Consider the following 21,550-nt stretch of genomic DNA (forward strand, 5'->3'; position numbering starts at 1 on the left):
TTTAAGTGTGTCTAGAAAGTGAATTCACGGGTACTATACGGATATAAACCACTTTTAGAAACGAGTTGAATTGAATGGGAAAACAAAACATATTTGTGAAACAGAAATGTATACCTTTGTCAAAATATTTATAAAGTTAGTAACAAGGACTTTCGTATTAACGTCACAGAAAACAACCTTTTGTGATCAAGATAGTTCAGAAATAGAGAACAGAAAGATGTAAAGTGAAAAACAACTGTGTATATAAACTCTGGTAAATTTGACGAGAGAAGTTGCCTTTAATCGACGAGACCTTGCTAGTCGCGTTAACCGAGTCGTTAGTCGCGAGTCAATTATTTGTCTTGTTATATTATCACTGGATTGCTATAAGGATACAATCATGTAAGTTGGAATAATTCTTTATTGTTTTTTAATAAGCATGAAATGATTACCAGAGGTAACATTAGTCCTATTTGTATTCTTCACGCACCTTAGGCCTTTGTGACAGGACTTATGTTTATGTTTATTGAGATTTGTATTTGCTGTCTCAAATTAATTCTTGGTTTAATTATGCTTATTATTAGATCACTTGAATCAATATAATTTTATTGAGAATGACCGGAGTTGATTAATTAATAACTTTGATTTTTAATTGATTTATGTAAAAGTTTATGTAATCACGTAAGCTGATTGGTTCAATTTTCAGGCAGACTCTCATGTTTTGCATTCATGTAGATATTCTTAATTTGTTGTAAGAACCAATCCAGCCAACCCTCTCTAATTCATCTAATTATTCAAATAAATTGATAGACTAGGAATGAGTGCAATTATTGATCTATATTAGCATTACTAAAATCCTCGATTTCTTTTCCGCGTGACAAGGTAATTTGCATGTTACAAATATGTACTATACTATATTACCGAGTTATTACATCATATATCTTATTATGTGTATACGTAAGATCATTTAACACATTTTGACACGTCTATTACACGTGTTACATGAAACCTTTTGTAACCTTCAAGGGATATAAAAGATAACATTATGCTGATATGGAGAACCCCCATGAGGCGCGCTCAAGGGGGTTACGGGGATAACTATAAAATTTTAAATAGCAACCCCCCACCGTGTGGTACCTCGTTTGAAATAGAACCGATAATCATAGAACCGATTTTCAACGAGAGCTCTCTCGTGATTATGTGGATTGCTTACGTGCCTTCGACACGGGACACTTGGGCTCAAATCCCGGCGGGAGCTCATGTGGTTCGGGGTCCCACTTAATTTGAAAGATCATGTTTCACATAACCCACAGCTGAACGGGACGCTAAAAATCACAATACGTCATACTGATTTTCAATTGTTACCGAAAGTGTCGAAAGAACATATGGATTTATCCAGGAGCATGTAGGAGTACGAGTAGATGAATAGGAACACTAGCGTTCGCAAATGAGTTTCCGGGTTTTAATCCTGCTGCTTCAACAAGATATTATGAAAAGGTAAACATTTACCATAGCAAGATATATATACAGAATCCCGAAACAATATGAAATTTGGAGCTTGAACAACCCTCCCTTTTGAATTGGATAATGCGATTTTATATATTACGTAATTGCTGGCAGTCTTCCTAGGTAAGTCTGTATGATCTTTCTACCCTATCTCGGTAACCGTTAAATGACGAAACAATGATTACAAAATGTTTTTCTTTCGCTTAGAATCATCCATCCTATCATTTCCAAGGATATTGCAGATTCCTCCCGAAGCACTCTGTATATTTTCAATGCATTGATTAAGTTTACTTTTATATTTGGTCTAGGAATTAATTCGTGCGGGTGGACAAGAGATGGCGCAACGAACGGAGCGTCCCACAGTTCCGTGTATCCACACATGTGTTGCAAACCCCTGTCATCGCGTATCGTTCGTAGTATAGGGCAGTGGATTAAAGCGTCAACAACACCAGTTTGTAGTTAAGTGAACATGGCGCAATTTGTGCCTGATAAAGTGTTTTTGCGGGGTGTCCTGCTGCATTACTTTAACATGCAGAAAAGTGCGACTGAAAGTCATCGTATTTTGGTGGAAGTGTATGGTGACCATGCTCTAGCTGAGCGAACGTGTCAGAAGTGGTTTGCACGGTTTAGAAGTGGTGATTTCGGCTTGGCAGACCAAGAGCGAGCTGGACAGCCAAAAAAATTTCAAGACGAAGAATTGACAGCATTGCTCGAGCAGGATTCGTGTCAAACGCAGGAACAACTTGCAGCAGCATTAGGCGTTGATCAAACAACAGTCTCCAAACGCTTGAAAGCCATGGGAATGATTCAAAAGATGTCACATTGGGTTCCACATGAATTGAAAGACAGAGACGTTGAAAGACGAAAAACCATTTGCGAATTGCTGCTTCAACGACAGAGCAGAAAGGGGTTTTTGCATCGAATTATTACGGGTGATGAGAAGTGGATCCATTACGAGAACCGTAAACGAAAAAAGGCCTGGGTGAAACCAGGTGAGCCAGGTCCATCACAACCAAAACGAGATATTCACTGTGCAAAGGTTATGCTGTGCATATGGTGGGATATGAAAGGTGTGGTGTACTATGAGCTGCTGCAACCGGGTGAAACTATGAATGGAGAACGTTCTCGACGACAATTAATGCGTTTGAAGCAAGCTCTGGCCAGAACACGACCAGAATGGGAGAACAGACATGATAAACTTATTGTTCAACATGATAACGCTCGCCCACATGTCGCAAAACCGGTCAAAACCTATTTAGAAAATGTCGGATGGGAAGTTTTACCCCACCCGCCGTATTCACCAGACGTTGCTCCTTCGGACTACTACTTGTTCGATTGCATGAACAACGATTTGATTGGACAGCGGTTTACTTCTTCAGAAGATATCGAAACATGGGTCTCTGACTGGATCGCTTCCAAGGATGAGGACTTCTTTCGCCACGGAATCCGTACATTGCCTGACAGATGGGCGAAAGTGGTGGCTAGCGATGGACAATATTTTTCTTAAGGTATTTATGTATTTTGTGTTTGTACTACAGCTTCAATGTGTGCGTACCAACCGCACGAATTAATTCCTAGACAAAATACATTCTAAAAGGGGGGTATATTGGAAGCTTTAGGATAAATTACAGTAGATTGGAAGCTACTTACCACTATGGAAATCACCCATCATCTGAACTTCTTCCCGGATTCTCTTCCTCCCACAGACATTTTCAATCTTTTCGTCAGGCGTCTTCTCAAATCCAGAGTACACCGAAAGCTGTTCGGAAGAAGTGCATAGAAAGTATAGAAAGTATTCTCATTTTCTTTATTGTATTTATTAAAACTTGTTCTTAGTCTTCTAAACTATGGTATTCATTAAGTATAGCAAGTGTTACAGGGCGTCTCAGTTCGTACGCCTGTTTGAAGTGAAAATCGTGACCCATACCCGGAGGCAGGCAAACTCACAACCTACCAGACCCGGACAGACCCATGATCGAGTCTGACCCATGACTCGGAAAGACTCAATGTGATCAGGAGATTACGAAACATTGTCATATACGGGGGTATGAGGTTACAAATATAATTCTAAGAAACACAATTCCCTCCTCTCCCTTTTTTTCCACTAAATCTATAATTTTCTTTTTTACTTGCGTGCGTCCATCTGTGCCAAAGTAGTACACTGAACGATAACTACAAGCTCTATCAGAATGTAAGCTGATGACAATCGCAGAAAGAAAATCTATATGCTTTTTTTTATGGGAGATTGTCTAAGCTTAGTCGATCGAACATGTAAAACTTGTGGGGTAAACATAAAAATTCCCGCTGAGGGCAAAAAGTTAATTTTTTTTGCATAGTCTGTGTCCAAAACCACTTATCTTTTGTCACCATGGGAAGATGAGTAAACATAAAATATTTTTCTATTTGATTTTGGAGTCCCCTTCAGCAGCGAGACTATACGAGAAGTAGACCTACAGGTTAACGTGGGATTTGAATCGGATATCAAACCCGGGTCTCCCACGTCAAAGGTGCGTACGCTAACCACTTAGCCGCGAAGGAGCTTAAATATGAAATTATAGTTGTAATATTCAAGATGCGATACCTTGATTAACAAATGTTACACTGGAAATTAAGCAAATGATTATTCGAGCTTCTGCAGTAATATACAGTTGATATTTCAGCACCTTCTGATCATTGGATCTTTCCGGGTCTGGTGTCAGTGATCCAGACCCCAGTCGCGGATGACTTAGACAAAAGTTGTGACTCAAGTGACCTAGGTGACCTAGTGACCCGTGCTTTCATTGCCTGTTTGACATCAAGTGTCAGCGAAGAGGATAAGAGTTATGTAGGTTCGGGATCTCGAGAAAACTTTTCATCTCTCATGGTACATTCGCGAAGTGTCAGTTCGGGATTTGTCTAAAATTGATTCGTCAAAGTCCTCCACGGCCCAATATGTATTGTACTAATTTTAGAAGCATATACCGGTAATTTGCATATTTATGGATCTTCATATATCCGGAATTCAATCATACACTACTATAATGCTCGGACAAAAAATTACTTTCAGTTTTTTTTTTAAATGTAACTGGACATGAATGTGGATATATGCAAAACAAATTCGATCAAGTACTGCTTCTTTGACACATGTTAGCCACCCCGGCCGCCATCTTGGATTCACCATATTGGATTTAACTTTCGATTTTTCAATCCAGTTAGAAATTATGTTGATTTGTCAACATAAAAGAAACGTAAGCGTAACTGATATTACTCTTCAATGTCTATTCGCGAAGTGCCTGGAGGGATTTAACCATCCAATACCTTCCAAACGGTACAAGCTACGGTAAAATTAACTACACCAGTGAATTTCCGAGAAAATTGTGCACGAATTTGATGCATCACATGCACCTATCCCAATTTGAAAAACCGAAAGGAGAAAAACTAAATCTGCCACTGGAGAAATTTTTGGCTAGGTCGGCTGATTGAAAGATTTTTCAGAGAGTAAAAAGGAAAGGTTTGACGATTTTTAGGAGAAAGAAAGGAAGATAAGTAATATTCAGAATTAACTTATAATAAACATACACATGTTTCATATAGTAACGTACAATAATTTTAATTAGAAACTACACCAGTTTCATTAAAAATTTCCCAATATATAACCAATTTTTCTTTACAATATATAGCATGTGGTTCGGATTTCACGTTAAACTGTAGGTCCTCGTCTCATGTAGCCTAGACTCTTAATGGACTGCTAAAGTTAAATCCAACCAACAAAGTACATTATACAAATTGTTGTTATCCTTTAATTGTATTTTAATCAAGACTTTGCTTTTTCTAATAATGTTACATTCTCCATGCCGTAAACGTCGCCAACACCTAGTGGCCCACTTGCCGGTAAACGTCGATCATCGATATAGCGACATGTTGAAGGATTGCCGCTAGTATGCCATTGGCGGCAGGGTTTTGTCGAGACAAAACAGATATCTAGAGTCGGGGTGTTGAAGTTCCACCGCGTAGCAGCGAAGACTTCAGTCTGGTTCGCGCTCCTTCGATTTGTTGCGGACAATCGCGAAGGGACCAACACGGACTATCCTCAGTAATTTGGATGCGGTTATTACTATATATTATTTTTTCCTGACGAATTGTTCCTAAAGTGAGCTCCGGGGCTCACACTTCCTCTAAATCATGAAATGAAAAATCTTGAAATGAGTGCGTATAATTTTCTGGAATTAGATGGAACTCACGCCGATCATTAGAAAGTGAATATGGGAGAACTATGAAATAAAGTAAATAGACGCGCGTCATTTGTTATAAAATTACATTGCGAATGCATTTTATCTTATTCCAAACGGTTATCGTCGAATATACATGGTTAAAGAAGCACTATGGCTGAGCAAATTAAAAAGACCTCAACGATTTTTCTCCCTACAAGAGAGGTTTTCTTCATCGCCTCCGTGGCGAAGTCGCAAGAAAAAGCGACTAGTAATCGTAAGGTTGGTTGTTCGCGCCCACCCCGGCGTACCTTTTCGTTACTTTCTTCAGTGTTTTTTAGACTCATATTAATGTAAACAAATCACACATATAGGTGATGTAACATATTTTGGGGGAGTAACTTTGTAGTTGATTGGCGTTTCGTCGCGCCTCTGCCACTGGTGGGTCGCTGGTGGTTTAATTTTCAAAACGGAAGTGGGGCCACAGCGGATCGTCACTGCGGGGTCGCCAATTTTTGGCAGAAGGTCATCAGTTGCTCACCGGTGGTCCACCGACGCTTATGGCATGGAGTCCTTTTTTATATGTTAAAAAATCCTTGAAGGACATACTGAAATTCACAACTACTTGAAAGTCTACTTGTATTAGTTCACAGTAGCTTCTGTTCATTACAGTAATATATTACGTCCAATTGAAACTGCGATATGATCGAGACGGTGTTGGCGGTAAAGGCTGAGGTACTAAAACCAAATGATTCTCAAACATAAGATTTTGATACCGGTTAGGTAGGAGATAAAAATATGCAACGTGTTGCATTTTACTTTTGAGTACTAAGTTCAGCCCACTTCTAATTTAAAAAATCACACCAACTTAAAAAAAAATATTAAAATGATTATAATTTCATTTATTTACTTTAAAAGAACGGAAGAAATAGTTTTACGGGGAAAATAATAAAAACACGATGTAAAATGTGGCGGATAAACATGAAACATATGGCAAAAACGTAAGATCTTGCAACACCCTATCGGCTGAAGATTTGTGTTAAAATCAAGATTTGTCAAATCACATCATGTGTATGTGTGCAAGATTAGATCAATCACTTTTGTAGACACGTAAATGACACTGGTGCCTCCTCAAACTTCTTTTTACATTTAGGGCTAACTACAAGGTGTATTATATAAGTATCCATATGAAGTCTACATTGAATTTAATACACAACATAAAACTAGTGTCAAACTGATTAGTTTAGGTTGTTAATACATTTGGTTTCGTGCGCGTGGTAATATGCTTGAGCTATTTTCAAAAGCATCTTAATGCACTTTAACTATATGTATATATATCTCAAAGAGATAAAGAAATTATCTTTATTTTGGTGTATGAAATTGATACTGTAATATTTTCATTTTCTTGAATGTATTAAATGTACGGTATTAATTTAAATAACTAAATGTATTAATTTGAAATATGATTTTTTTTTTCATTTTATTTTTTCTTCATAAAAATGTAGTATAAATGATCAATATTTACTTTGTCTTAACTGTAATACAAATGGAATTAAATATAATTTAATAACTGATAAAACTTGGATATCACTTACTCGCTCGGAAGCTCTTGCCATGGTGGTTTTTCGACTTACATCACGCGAAACGGCAGGATGAAATTGCTGAAAAGAGAAACAACGTGTAATTTTATCATAATTGATGTATGAAAAAATAGCATAATAACGGGGATAATAGTGACTAATACTAGCATACAACGGGGGAGAAAGTGTCCAAAGATGAGCACTGGCGCAAATCCCAGGGGCACGAGGGGGACATGTACCACCCCATCTTGGACCTGGGGGGACTGTCCCCCCAATAATCTGACTTAAAAAGTGCTTTTTGCTATAAGTGTGATGATTTTTGTCCGACTACCACAAAGGAATGTAAGATGAAATTCATTTCTCTTGGCTTTTCCATTTTTATTTTTATTTTTTAAAAGAATCGTATTCTGTAGTATTTCAAACTGAACTTCGTGCTGTAGTGCGTTTAGTAGTCTCATCAATACGTATTACTTCCACTTTCGCTATTTGGGCACAAATTGCAATAAATGCCAGAGGAGGATATGCCCCTCTCCTCATACTGGAAAGTTGTTTCAGCTGTAGGTACGGGCACAAATTCCGGGGAAATGGGGAGCATGTCCCCCCCAACATTGGAATTGGAGGCCCTTCCAATAATCCGATTTGAAAAGTGCTTTTTGCAGATAAGTGTGATGATTTGTGTCCGACTGTCACAAAGAAAAGTGAGATGAAATTTGTTTCTCTTGGCTTTTTCATTTTTAATGAAAATGAAGGCGTGCCACTGTGCGTGACCTAACCTGATATGAAATCTTATCTTCTCCTCTCCCCTAGGCCCTAGCACACGAAGAGTATATATACTATCCAATGTCAGTAGAACCCATCTTTTCAGTAAATGCGCATTTAATCTATTTATAGTATCAGCCTAGGCATCTACTCATGCTTCGTAAGCTAACCAACTCTATAGTCTATGAAACCTGGAGGTTCAATGGCGCGTTCACAAAAGCTCTCCACTGACTTCTATCCTTAGCTAACTGGATCCAGTTTCTACTTTGTATTCCTATTTTTGCGAGATCCATCTTAATATTGTCTCCCCATCTGCGCCTAGGTCTTCCTAATGGTCGTTTTCCGATTGGTTTTCCAGTCAAGACTTTGAAAGCGTTCCTACTTTCTTCCATCCTGGCTATATGTCCTGCCCACCTAAGCCTCCTAGTCTTGATGACCCTAACAATGTTTGATAAGCCGTTTAATTTACGCAGTTCCTCGTTATGAAATTTCCGCCATTCTCCATTCCCGTTCCTCTTGGGTCCGAATATTCGTCTGAGCATCTTGTTCTCAAATACTGTCAATCTATGTTCTTCCCTCAGAGTAAGCGACCATGTTTCGAAACCGTACAGAACAACAGGTATGATTATCGTTTTATATATTTTAAGCTTCAAATTCCTCGACAGAATTCGCGACGACAAGAGATTTTGAACTGAATAATAACACGAATTCCCTGTTTTTAGACGACATTTAATTTCTTCGTGAATAGGATTTTGGTCTGTTAATATTGATCGTAAATATTTGAAAGTATCCACTCTATCAAAAGTATTATTTAATATTTTAACGCATCCATAATTTGCTGTATTACGGTCCCGACGCATTTCCATGTATTTAGTTTTCTCAACATTTACTTCTAAACCCATGTCCCTGCAAGCGTTTAATAAGATCTCTGCATTTCTTACTATTGTTCTCCTATCATCCCGTATTAAATTTACATCATCAGCATATGCCATAACCTGGTGAATACCGTTCAACTCTAGACCCTGGTTGCTATCTTTGATTTTCCTTATATCGTATTCCAGCACGAAGTTAAATAATAATGGCGACAACGCATCTCCTTGTTTCAGGCCACTTTCGACGTGAAAGCTCGTGGACAAAAAATTTCCTACCCGGACTGTACTTTGGGATTCATTTAAATATATCTTAATTAATCTAATTAGCTTTCTCGGTATTCCAAATTCTGTAAGGACGTTGTATAATGTTTCTCACCTAACCGAGTCGTAAGCCTTTCTAAAATCAATAAATAATTGATGTACCGGGTTATTGTATTCCCACTTTTTTCGAGTATTTGGCGAATGGTAAATATTCGGTCGATAGTTGATCGATTTCGTCTAAATCCACACTGATAATCTCCAATAATTTCATCTGCGAATGGGGTAAATCTTGCTAATAGAATGTTTGAAAGGATTTTATGGGATGTTGACAGAAGAGAGATGCCTCGATAATTATTACAGTCAGTTTTGTCGCCTTTCTTGTGGATTGGAACAATGATTGATTCTTTCCACTCTTGTGGCAATTCTTCCTTGTCCCAGATAAGGAGAATGAGTTTGTGTATCTTGTTCCACAATTTTTCGCCTCCAGCTAAAATTAACTCAGCCGGAATTTCGTTTACATCCGGAGATTTGTGTTTCTTTAATTTCTTTATAGCGATTTCTACTTCTATTCGGTTGGGTTCTGGAATATATGGTTCTGCGGTGAGTATCTCTCTTTCTCCACGCACATTTGTTTTTGACTGCGTGTTAAGCAAATCGTCAAAGAAATCTTTCCATCCATTTAAAATGCTATCTGTATCAGTGAAAACTGTTCCATCAGCTTTCTTTAATATAAGCACGAGGTTGATAGCCTTCCTAAAATTCGTTGATCCCTGTATACATGTCCCGAATGTTTTTATTTTTACTATTATCTTCAAGTTCCTAAATTTTAGCTTTCAAAAATTGCGTTTCTTTGTTCTAAAAGTTTTTGAAGTTTCCCGCCTGGTGTCTACGAAATTTTGTGTAGTTATTTCATTCGGATTTTGTAGCCAATGTAATTTTGCCTGTTTTCTTTTCTCTGCTAGTTCGAACTATGATTTGTTCCTACGTATTTCCACGTGTCCCTATTATTCTTTTGAGAGATGATGCTTCGTAAGCAAAGAAAAGAATTTAATTGCTGGAATATTTTTCTCCATAACCTAAAGGTTACATCTGTTAACTAAAGAGTATATGACATGCGTTAGATTTCTGAACAATTCCTGTAATGTTATTGAGAGTATTGTCATTTTGCTCAAAGAGTATTGTTGCGTCATACATAATTGATATTCTTTCTTCATAGTTTTGGGCAAGTCATTATTTATATTATTATATTATTATAAAACAATTTTAACGTGGATCTTTGTGGATGCCTAACTAGAAACATACCAATTATAATTATGCATGTATTCAGATTTCAGAATGTGTTCATGGCAGTGCTTTGTAATACTGATATGTACTACTACTTAATCTACATCGCCTAATATATAATATACTCCACAACAGTTGATCAGACTCATCTACCGTAATATGAGTTTCATCTCCCTTCTCTACAATAAGGCGTATTTAGGATTTTGTTTCGAGGGGCTATGCCCAACACAAGGAAGGAATTGAGCAATTGCTCATCTGAGTTTGAGGATTAAATATATTTTAATTTATGCATAAATTGAAGTTATAATGACAAGAATTGCACCCGATAAATCCTATATGATATGATACAAAAATTTAGGAGTGAATCTAACCCTTTATTCTATTCATACAAGAAAAAGGAAGGATCTTCTTGCCTTCGTAATTTTTCGGGCTAATTATTTTCCCGTTTTGACTTTCTTTAATTCAAGTATTTCCTTCTTTTAAAAATAACTAAACGATATAATTTTTCCTTTGTTATAATAACTGAAGTCCTGTCATATTGATATCCGCGCAAGTTGGTGTGGAACACCAGTTTCTCTTATCAACTCCTCTTAGTTTTGGTGTTACTGATGATGGCCGACTTGAATCATAATTGACAACGGTCGATAAAGTATGATAGGGGAAATAGAAGAAAGTAACGACAAGAAAAAAAAAAAAACAAAAAGAAAAAAGAAAAGTAGAAAGGACGAAAGAAAGAAGAAAAGGACGCAGTTCTTACATGGAATGAAATTTGATAAATACAGTATTATTTCTGAACAAAGAGCATAAGAGAATGGAAAGTCAATGACATTCTTAGAAATGGTAAGAAGGATTATTGTTGTACGCGGAATACGAAAAACTAACAAATTTATTTCGGCGGGGGTGGGGGTGGGGCTTGAGCCCGATAGCCTCCTAAATACGCCACTGAAGACAATTCCGCTCCCCTAATCCTTCACAGCATTGTTTTTCAACTTCATAAATATTTTGAACATCGCTTATATATATCTATATCTATATCTATATCTATATCTATCTATCTATCTATCTATCTATCTATCTATCTATCTATCTATCTATCTATATATATATATATATATATATATATATGTAATATGGGAACGGTCTTACCCGTCCTCCTCAATGTTGAAGACAGATTTGCACCGATGAAGATGAGACATACGACGGCAAGTCAAAAATTATCCGCAATTTTGATGTAACTCTTCTTATATTGTTCATACTGACCTCTGTCGTCGTTTTTTTATTGTTATGCTGCTGTGGTCATGCTATGAAAGTTTAATCCTAATTCCCCCATTTGTCTCCCTTTTATTGCAGATAGATCATGGTCGCTCCAATAGAGGTTCTCACCAAAGAACAACAACGAGCAGTGATCCGGCTTTTGTGGTCGGAAGGTGTATCAGGAACTGCAAGACAATGTGCCACTTAATCAAAAGCCACTCGTCTGACGACCCGCTCGGGAGAGTAATGCTCCCGGAAGTACGTTTTTTCGCGCGCTACTCTAGCCAGCTGTTTTACGCGCTATCCTAGCCAGTTGTTTTAAGTTGGTCACAAAATTTATATCATGGAGTACAAGAGGAACAAAACGAGCCCTGCGGGGCTTCTATCCCGTTCCTGCTACTGCTACTACTTATCTGCTCAAAAGTAAGTAAATCACTTTTTTGAGTATTATTTTCATATTATTTTAATTTAAAAAGTGTTATAAAAATGTAAAAAAAAACTTTCTTCGGGCCGGGTTTGAACTCACGCCAAAAGAGATTTTTGTTACTAGCATATAGCGCTTGCCCACCTTTTTTAATTTACTTGAACTACTTATTACTTAATTTTACTTGCTTTACTCATTTATTTGACTTTTTTCTAATTACCTAGAACAACAGGGACACAAACACAGAAATATCAAGGACAGTTAAAATCACAAAGGCTCTTCCACCGGGAATCGAACCCGGGACCCCGTATACCACAGGCGCACGTGGTGGCCACTAGACCAGTGGGGAGGGCGCTTGGCCACGAAAGACCGACAACAACAACCGTTTGATTTCTGCTATTTGACTGCAACGTGTCAAGAAATAGATAACGCTAACCAATCAGAACTGTGTTTTTCGTTCCTACTTCCGGGAGCATTACTCTCCTGAGCTAGTCCTCTCGTCTGTCTAACAGAACTATGTCACGTGCACGCTCAATGTTGCCATCATTTGTGGCCGTAGATGATCGTCTGGCTCCTTTCTCGTGCGTTAACCCTTGTGCGACCATTTTTGAATTTTTCAATCCATTCGTAAACATTCTGTTGCGGCAAGACAGTGTTTTCGTATTGTGCCAAATATCTTTGATGAATTGCGGCCCCTGATACCCGTTTCTACCACAAAAACCGGATCACTGCTCGTTATTTCTCTTTGGTGTAACTTCTAATGGAGCAGCCATGAACTATGTGCAACAACAAAAAAGACAAATGAAGGAATTAAGATCAAACTTTCATATGATGTCCACAGCATCGTAACAATGAAATAAACGACGACAGAGGTAAGTATGAACAATGTAGGAAGAGTTATGTCAACATTGCGGATAATTTTTGACTTACCCTCGTATAACATGAACTGAACAAAATGATATATACTTGAGCTCATCTCTAGTTTTCAACAAAATAGAGGAAAACCTTTTCAAACCTAAAAGTTGATGCTGTTATGCGAACTATGCCATCTACTAAGGTGAAACTGATACTAAAAATATGCCCTCATTAATACATTCTTTATGACACAGTGCATATTTGTAGTATGGTTAATGAAATCTAATCTAAAATTGTCCTTAACTCTTTTGTTTTAGTTTCTATTTCATTAAAGCATAGTCCAAATATAAAACAAATGCCAGTCGAAAGACTATATTGAGCTGAATGAAATAACATCATTGAGAGTAAATTTTCGTGTGTTGTTTTCGAGAAAATAAAAACAACGAACTTAGTCTTTGATTCCCTAAAAGATATCGTTCGTTGCCAATAATACGAGGCCCATCCAGAAAAATAAGTTCTGAAAGTGATTTAATATATCATGTATGGTCAGGGCGGGACGCATTACGCGACGTACTAGTATGCACAAACGGAGGAGGAAACCTGGCGCCGGGCACAATTGTGTGGAGTCAGTAGTGAGGGAACTGTAGTATGGTAAATATGGCTACGAGCATACGATATGTCGCTCAGTACGAGGCACGCACGGTAATCAGGTTTCTCCACGCTAAGAAGCTGTCGGAGTAAGAAATCCACCTGTAGGTGTGAAGTGTATAAACCGGACGTCATGACTGAAGGTATGGTCAAAAGATGGTGAATACAATTTACAGCAGGCCGAACCAATATGCACAATGAACACTGTAGTGGATGACCATCAAGACCTCCTCAGATCTCAGTTTCTTCATATCTCCCGTTCCCTGCTGCATGAGGTCGTCACCCAGCGACAGAAGTTTCGCAATCTCTTTGCGCGATGGGTTCCAAATGAACTGACAGCGGAGTACAAGAAGAAGCGCCTAGCGATCGCTTTGTTCTTCCTGTTGCGTTGCCACCAGGAGGGTGACTAGTTCCTCGGTTGCATCTTCACCGGGAACAAAACATGAATGTGTTACGCGTCAGGAACCAATCAACAGTCGATGCATTGGCAATAAGGTCGTTCACCTGTCAGGACCAATCTAAACAAACATTCTCTCCTGAAAAGTGTTGTGCACTGTCTTCCGGGACTGACGGCGCGTCCTCCTCATCCGTCTTAACCTACGGATGCACCAGCACTGCCGAACGGTATTGTGACACTTTCCAGCTATTGTACAGGGCGATTCAGAATAACGAAGTGCAACGCTGAGCGCAGGAATAACGTTGTTCGATGATAATGTACGTCCCCATACAGCAAAGCTCACAAGGCTACCCTGTAGGAATATGGTTGGGATATTTTTGATTATCTGCGATAAACTCCGACTCTCGTTTAGCGATTTCCACCTGTTCCTGAAGCGATTTCTTGCTGGTCAACGTTTCGACGTGCAGCTGTTGAAAACGGTTGCGAAATCCTGGTTAGGCAACTGTTTGATACAAGCATATTGAAATGTTTGTAGGTAGAGTCAATAATGGACCAGGAATCTAGCCCTTCACCTATTTATTTTAAAAATACAAAAATAGTCTTTGTGTTTACCAAGTTCTTATAACAGAATCTGTTTTATGACCAAGGTTGAAGGATATATCGTTTCGTACGAGAACCCCTTTTTTCGCTCAAAGCAGCCACCGGGGTGTTTTATAGTGACTCCAGGTTATGGTCCTAGGAAACCTCAGCTCATAGCAGCCTCGTGAGTTGTGGTTGTGTTGAGGAATATCCTTCATTTCATAGTAGCCTCCAGGGATGTTAGGATAGGTATAGCCTCTTAGTCCAAAACAACCTCCAGAGCTGTTGTAGGTAGGTGATCAGCTGTCAACTGATGCCTCCTTCCTCTGTGGTTCCACTTTTATGGGCTCTCTTCGGGTGGCTCGTTTTCTTTCGGTTCCCTTCGTGTCTTCCTGTTCTGTGTATCGTCTGCTTGTTTGTAAACGTTAGCACGTGTCGTTCATAAACATGTGCTCATGTTGTGATGTGGGGATCCTTGCAATATAAAATCCGGTGCTGCGTTGAGGTAAGTGTCTCAATAAGAATGGTCCAAGCGTTGAAGAGTGTGTTATGTATTACTAACTCCACAGCAATAAAATAATTTTATGATGATGTTGTTCTCTCATTTTACAATCTATCAGAGCTTGCTTTCTGAATTTTCCTCGTAATTTAGAGTACTTATTTTTCTGGAAGAAATTGATAGCCTATTTATTTATGTGAAGTATATGTAACAAAATACATGATTAACTAGCAGATTATTATTTGTTGTTTCCTAACCGTGTCCATATACTCTTTACGTACTAGCTACTACTTCTAACATAAATATTTATTCGTAAGCTCTTGTCTGAATTTAATTGGAAGTAGCTGTTGTGGTACAGCAAAAACAACCTGAAATTTAATCTTGAGTTGAAGATTTATTGATGTCATTGCAGTGAATTAGAAGTATTTTTTAAATTTCTTTCTTAGTTTGAGCATATTTTATGTACCTACTTTCAATAAATATGAACTGCGAACAGAAATTAAAATTAAGAATGATAGGCGATAGAATGTTTTTGAAATAAGGAATTTTGGGAATATACTGTAGTTATCCATAAAATATCGAAACAAAAAGTCACCAAGTGTTTCGAGTGGTGTCTTGTACCATTTTGTGTTGAGCAGGGAAATGGGCATTACGAAAGCGAGGTAAATGTGCAAATCAACTGGAACCTTTTGGGAATGGATATAAATATAGACTAGTACCGTTAAAATTCGAATATTCCAGTAATGAATTTTTCAAATACCCATTATCCGAATATTCAAATAAAATTCGTTACTCGAACAATTATTCTGTTTTCTTTCAAATGAATTGGGGTTGTAATGGTTCGACTTTCCTGATTTGTTCTTACAACCTATTTATATATCTCTTACTTCGTAAAAATTAAATTTTGTAACATATGATTTTATTATCTTACAAACAAATTTATTTTAAGTAATATTAAATTTACATACGCGCATAATCCAAAATCATTTTGAAAAAGCAAAGGATATTCAACTCAAGTTGAAGAAAGAAAAAAAGAAATCAAATTACATAATTAAAATTCCAGTTTATTTGAATGAAAATAGAAAAATAATTCTCTCATGAATCAATGGAGAATTATAACATAAAAGTAATCCATTATACTGCTTATCAAATTAATTTAACAAAAATAAATCGATTTACATGAGTCACTAGTTTCGTATCAACGTATCTATCTTCCTCAACGAGATATCTCGGTAGAGCACTCCCAGAAATAAAGCAATGTAAATCTAACACTGTTGTGAACTTAAATTTGACTATAATTATTCAAATAAGTAATTTAATATTTGTGTATGTTATATTTTGATACATTTTATTGCATAGCATCAACTATAACACTCATATGTAAAATGTTGCGATAAGGATTCGATCGCACTTATGGATAGCTTCATTATCTGTTGTCTTATTTAACAATTACGAGGGTAGTTCGAAAATTAATGTCTCCTATTTTTTGTGTTGACTTTGTATGTCCGTGCCAGATGTCGTTGGTGTAATGCTAATGCTTGAACCTTTCCTCTTTTGTTTGCAGCTGATTCCGTTGCTCAGCGGTAGTTGGTGCCAGCATAGGAGTGTGACAAAATGGAGCTTGATACGGACGTGAGTATAAAACAACGATATGTGATTGAATTCCTCACTGCGGAAGGAATTGCGCCTATTGAAATCCATCGACGCTTGGCAAAGTTTTATGGAGACGATACAACAGACGTGAGCAATGTGAGGCGATGGGTACGGCATTTCCAAGATGATGAAAAGGATGTTCATGACAAGCCACGACCCGGTCGACTCTGCACAGCTGTCATCCTTGGCAATGACGAGCGTCTTCATCAACTCATCAGTGCTGATCGCCGGATAACGACAAAAGAATTGTGTACAGAACTGAATGTCGGCTGTAATGTCTTGGAAAAAATGCTGGAACATCTTGGTTATCGCAAAGTCTGTGCGAGATGGGTACCGCGGATGCTTGCAGAACATCACAAAACTCAGCGAATGGAAATTTGTTGCGACTTGCGGGACCAATACGAAGCTGAACATGACAATTTTCTGGATAGCATCGCCACTGAACATGAGACGGGTGTCATTACTACGAGCTGGAATCCTCAGCTGGTTCCGATTTTTACAAGCGTGGCATGCAGGTACTTGTTCATCGTTGGCAAAAGTGCATAACGAATGTTGGGAACTATGTGGAAAAATGAAAGTCTATAGCTGAAATATTGCTCTGTTTAGCTGTGTTGTTGTTATTTATGTATCTCCATTAGTTTCCATGAAAAAAAAAATAGGGGGCATTATCTTCGGAACGTCCCATGTATTTTATTCTCTTTATTTATATTTTTCATTCTATCCATTAAAGTGATTTTACAGTGTAGGGCAAAAATAGATGATGCTGTACGATAGTTAAACAGAAAACAGAGGGAATTTACGAGAAACAACCAGATATGGAGAAAGAGGATAAATGCTGATAATGGGAAATCGATTAGAAAACCGGAAATGGAGAGAAAAAAGATGTTGTATGATATTGAAACAGAGATAAGGGAAAATCGACGAAAAGCAATCGAATACGGAGAAAATAGGTAATGTCGTGTGATAATTGAACAGAGATAAGAGAAAATCGACGAGAAGCAACTGGATACGGAGAGAAAGGATATTATTAATATCAAACATTGTCCAAATACTACCAGTAACAACTAAACAAACTTTATTTCTGATTACTAGGAAAATACTTACCACTTTTGGCTCGTAAAATTGCGGGATATGAAGACTCGGAACCAAGTTATCAAGAATGAGGCGCACTGTATCCAGTTCCACGTCGCCAATAGATTCGTACGGTAGCCATGGAAATGTCATGATACCACCACTCTCAACTTCATGGGTTCTTTCTCTCTTCGTAAACCAACTGTTAGACTCCTCCTCGAAGCGCATTGTCTTTGGTGTTCGAACAGTCACTTTGCGATGATCCACTGGCTCTGAACGTATCCAAACACACACACAAATAATAATAATAATAATAATAATAATAATAATAATAATAATAATAATAATAATAATAATAATAATAATAATAATTAGTGCTTTTAATTAAATATGCTATTATTTTTATTGTTATTTATTATTTTAATACATGTCTTTGCACGATAATACCTATTATGCACGAGTAAATCAGCGTGGTTCAACACATATCTTTCTCTGATTGTTATATTCTTAATTTGTTGAATTGCTGAGAAAACAAAATTTCGTGTGTCATTCTTTCTTCTCGTGTCTTGTCTTCACTGTTACTATTTTCTTTGAAATAATATATTAGTTTCTCTAAAGTGACTATTGCCATCGAATTCCAGAAATTCGTTTTCAACAATGAAAATGTTCAACACGAAAGAGAGGAATGAAGTGTTCTAGGAGCTCAACTTCTGAATCAGTGGCTGAAATAGTGGCCCCGAATATCATGCGATATCCGGAGGATGGGGGAGTCTTTTAGGTGACTGGTTCCGTATTATCCTCATTAGGGAACCTTGTGTTGTACTTTTGTTACAAACTTTGTTATGTACTTCAATTGTTAACGATATGTTTTCTTTTTCCTTTTTTTGTTTCTTCTTTCTCTAAATGATACAGGTAGGAATTCTCAACGTAAGACGGAATGTTTAACACTTCTACATTCAATGCAGAAAACACTGTGTGTGTAACGCTCGATTCCCGATGGGGACACTCGGTCGACAAAGCATAAATGCTTTTTTAGACTAGTCATCCTGAGTGAGGTTTTCCTCATTCACATCAGGCAAATGCCGGGATGGTACCTCAAATAATGGTCCCTGGTCGCTTTCTTGTTTCCTCATTCTTTTCTTCCTCTCCAATTTCCCTGGCAGTGTAATCGCCGAGGTACGTAATCCCTCATAAGTGATGAGCTAATATGGCCACATATGCCGAAAACCCAGAAATCTAATTCCTAATTCCCCTAAATACTGTGTGCGAGGCTTTACTGTTTGCAAATTAGAAAAATCAATCAATCAATCACGAAACCTGATCGTCATTCCAATCAATCTTAAAATTAGACATTTTCTTCCCTCCAGAACAGGTTGCAAAACAATTAGGTTCAAATAAACGAACAAAGTCGCCAATACACATGATGGCGGATCTTCTGGAAAGCGTTACCTCTCGCAGGCAGCAAAAGCAATGCAGAGTGTGCAAGACATCTTGGTGAGCGAAAGAAAACTCTGAAGTGCTGTGTAATCTGTAGCAATTTAACGGATTTGTGTTGTACAGGACACTTTGTGAAGTACTATAAGAAGAAGTACAATGTTCCTATTTGGACTTACTGAACTTCAATTGTAATAGTATCATGTATTATAGAAAGGTAACCATCGTGCATGGGGAACTGCTACCAGCTTGTCAGAGCATCAATACAACTGTGTACTATCAGCAATTGAGCCGTGTTCAAGAAAAACTCAAAACTCTGGAGCCAGCACTTCTGAATCGCAAGGGGTTCTCCTGTTATAGGACAACGTTAAGCCCCACCTAGCTAGGATGACCCGAGTCACCATTCTACACCTTGGATAGGAAACACTATTGCATCCGTCATACTCCCCGGACATTTCACCGTCCGATTATCACCTGTTCCATTCCTTAGACAATCATATTAGAGGAAGCCAGGTCAAATTTCTAGTAGAGGTGCAAAATGCACTGGATAAATTCTTCGCTTCACGGCCCACCAAGTTCTACCGCGATGGCATCCATGGCCTCCCAGAACGTTGGAATAAGGCCGTTGATTCTGATAGGGACTATTTTTGGTCTTCCAGGTACGTCTTAGGTTGTATATCGATGTTCGAAGGTGGTGGTGAAAAAGCTACAGAAGTTTCTTGGTTGCCTTTATATGTGCTTTATATATATATATATATATATATATATATATATATATATATATATATATAACATATAAGAATGGAAAGATTACAAAATTAGCTGGTAGCAGCAACTAGCAAGCCCGCGTAACAAGAAAAACTGTAAATATACCTTTGCTTTGTATTGAAATCGATAAACTGCGATTTAACGTCTCACAATTATACGCCGAGGCTAATGGAGACGGTGATAATGAGATGCATGGTAATAGTGGAATGAAGGAAGTGGAAGGAAACGGAATAACTCTCAGAAAGCTCCCCAACAAAGTTCACTTGGTACACTGAGAAAAATCCATTATCCGGACAGCGGTATATTGTACAAATACAAGGATTCGTTATGTTTACTAAGGAAATCTGTACGGAGCGTACTTTATCCATATACTACACAGGTACTGCCTTTTACACGCTTAGATGTTACATCATGTCGCTGCAGGATGTCTGACATCTAACAATCTTCCGTATTTTACATACGTATACGTATGTTAAATACTTCAGCTATACGTTATATACGTCCATCTGTGTGTAAGATCCAGACCGCCTATAGACACTCTTTCTTTCGAAATGTCTGACGTCATTGAACTACCGTCTTTTGCTTACGAAACGAGGTTATTTACAAACGGAAAAGAAGAGAGGAAGGAAACAAAAGCCTGGGTAAGTACAATAGCTAACTATTACTTTAGTTAAATATTCCATTAACAATATATTCTTTTAGTGTAACTTGTTTTAATATAGTACTAAGTAAGTAATGTAGTTTATGACTACAATTCTTACTATTGTAACTCGTAAATGATTGAGGAGAATGGAATGGGTGAATCTGAATTTTGAAAAAAACTTTGAATATTAATGTTTTCAAACATTTTATGTTTCAAGGTAGCAAAATGAATGTTATGTGTTTATTCATTCCATTTTATATGTGACGATTTATTACTTGGTGCAGATTTACTACAGGACTGCTTAACATAATTGCTAAGAAACCGTTTTTAGCGCGAAAATTTCCTTGTGTAGTGAAGATTTAGGATTTAGATTTCTGGGCTTTCGGCATCAATGGCCTTGTTATCCCGTCACATATGAGGGATGACGTCCCTCGGTGAGCACACTATCCGGGGAAAGGAAGGGAAGAAAGGATTGGGGAAGGAAGAAAACGGCCTGGGATCTATATGTTAGGTACCACTCCGGCATTTGCCTGCTGTGAATGAGGAAAACCCAAGGAAACCTCATTCAGGATGGCTGGACTTAAAATCTTTTGATACTTTTTCGACCGAGTTCCCCACCGGGATCGAACCCGGGACCGTTCGCACCGAAGGCGAGAGCATTAGCGCCTTCGCTACGCGGGGCCACTTGTGTAGTCTAGAAAACTCATTTTTACTAGGATATTTACAATATTTTTTTTTTTTTTTGCTTTTAGTTTAACGCCCCATGATTGTACATCAATGTAAGTGAGAAGGTGACGATGAGATACATGATAATGGTGGAATCAAGAAAATGTATGGAAACTGGAAAGTATTAAGAATAACCACACCTACAGTGTTTACCAAAAGCCTATTTGTCGG

The 21,550-nt window shown here is 37.8% G+C and overlaps 1 protein-coding gene across 2 annotated transcripts in view; it reads right to left on the reverse strand.

Annotated features, from left to right (window-relative positions):
• The window catches only part of LOC145662438 (uncharacterized), a 193,978-nt gene that overhangs the window by 143,188 nt on the left and 29,240 nt on the right, over positions 1-21,550 (reverse strand). For both annotated transcript variants that reach the window (XM_081728023.1, XM_081728013.1), the window contains exons 3-5: positions 17,842-18,080; positions 7,268-7,333; positions 3,136-3,244 (exon numbers count right to left, since the gene is read on the reverse strand). In XM_081728023.1, coding sequence (XP_081584149.1) covers positions 3,136-3,244; positions 7,268-7,333; positions 17,842-18,080 — 414 coding nt within the window. The remainder of the gene's footprint in view (positions 1-3,135; positions 3,245-7,267; positions 7,334-17,841; positions 18,081-21,550) is intronic.

This window comes from Thermobia domestica, chromosome 1, assembly GCF_964235325.1.
Source record: "Thermobia domestica chromosome 1, izTheDome1.hap1.1, whole genome shotgun sequence".
NCBI classification, from domain to species: Eukaryota; Metazoa; Arthropoda; class Insecta; order Zygentoma; family Lepismatidae; genus Thermobia; species Thermobia domestica.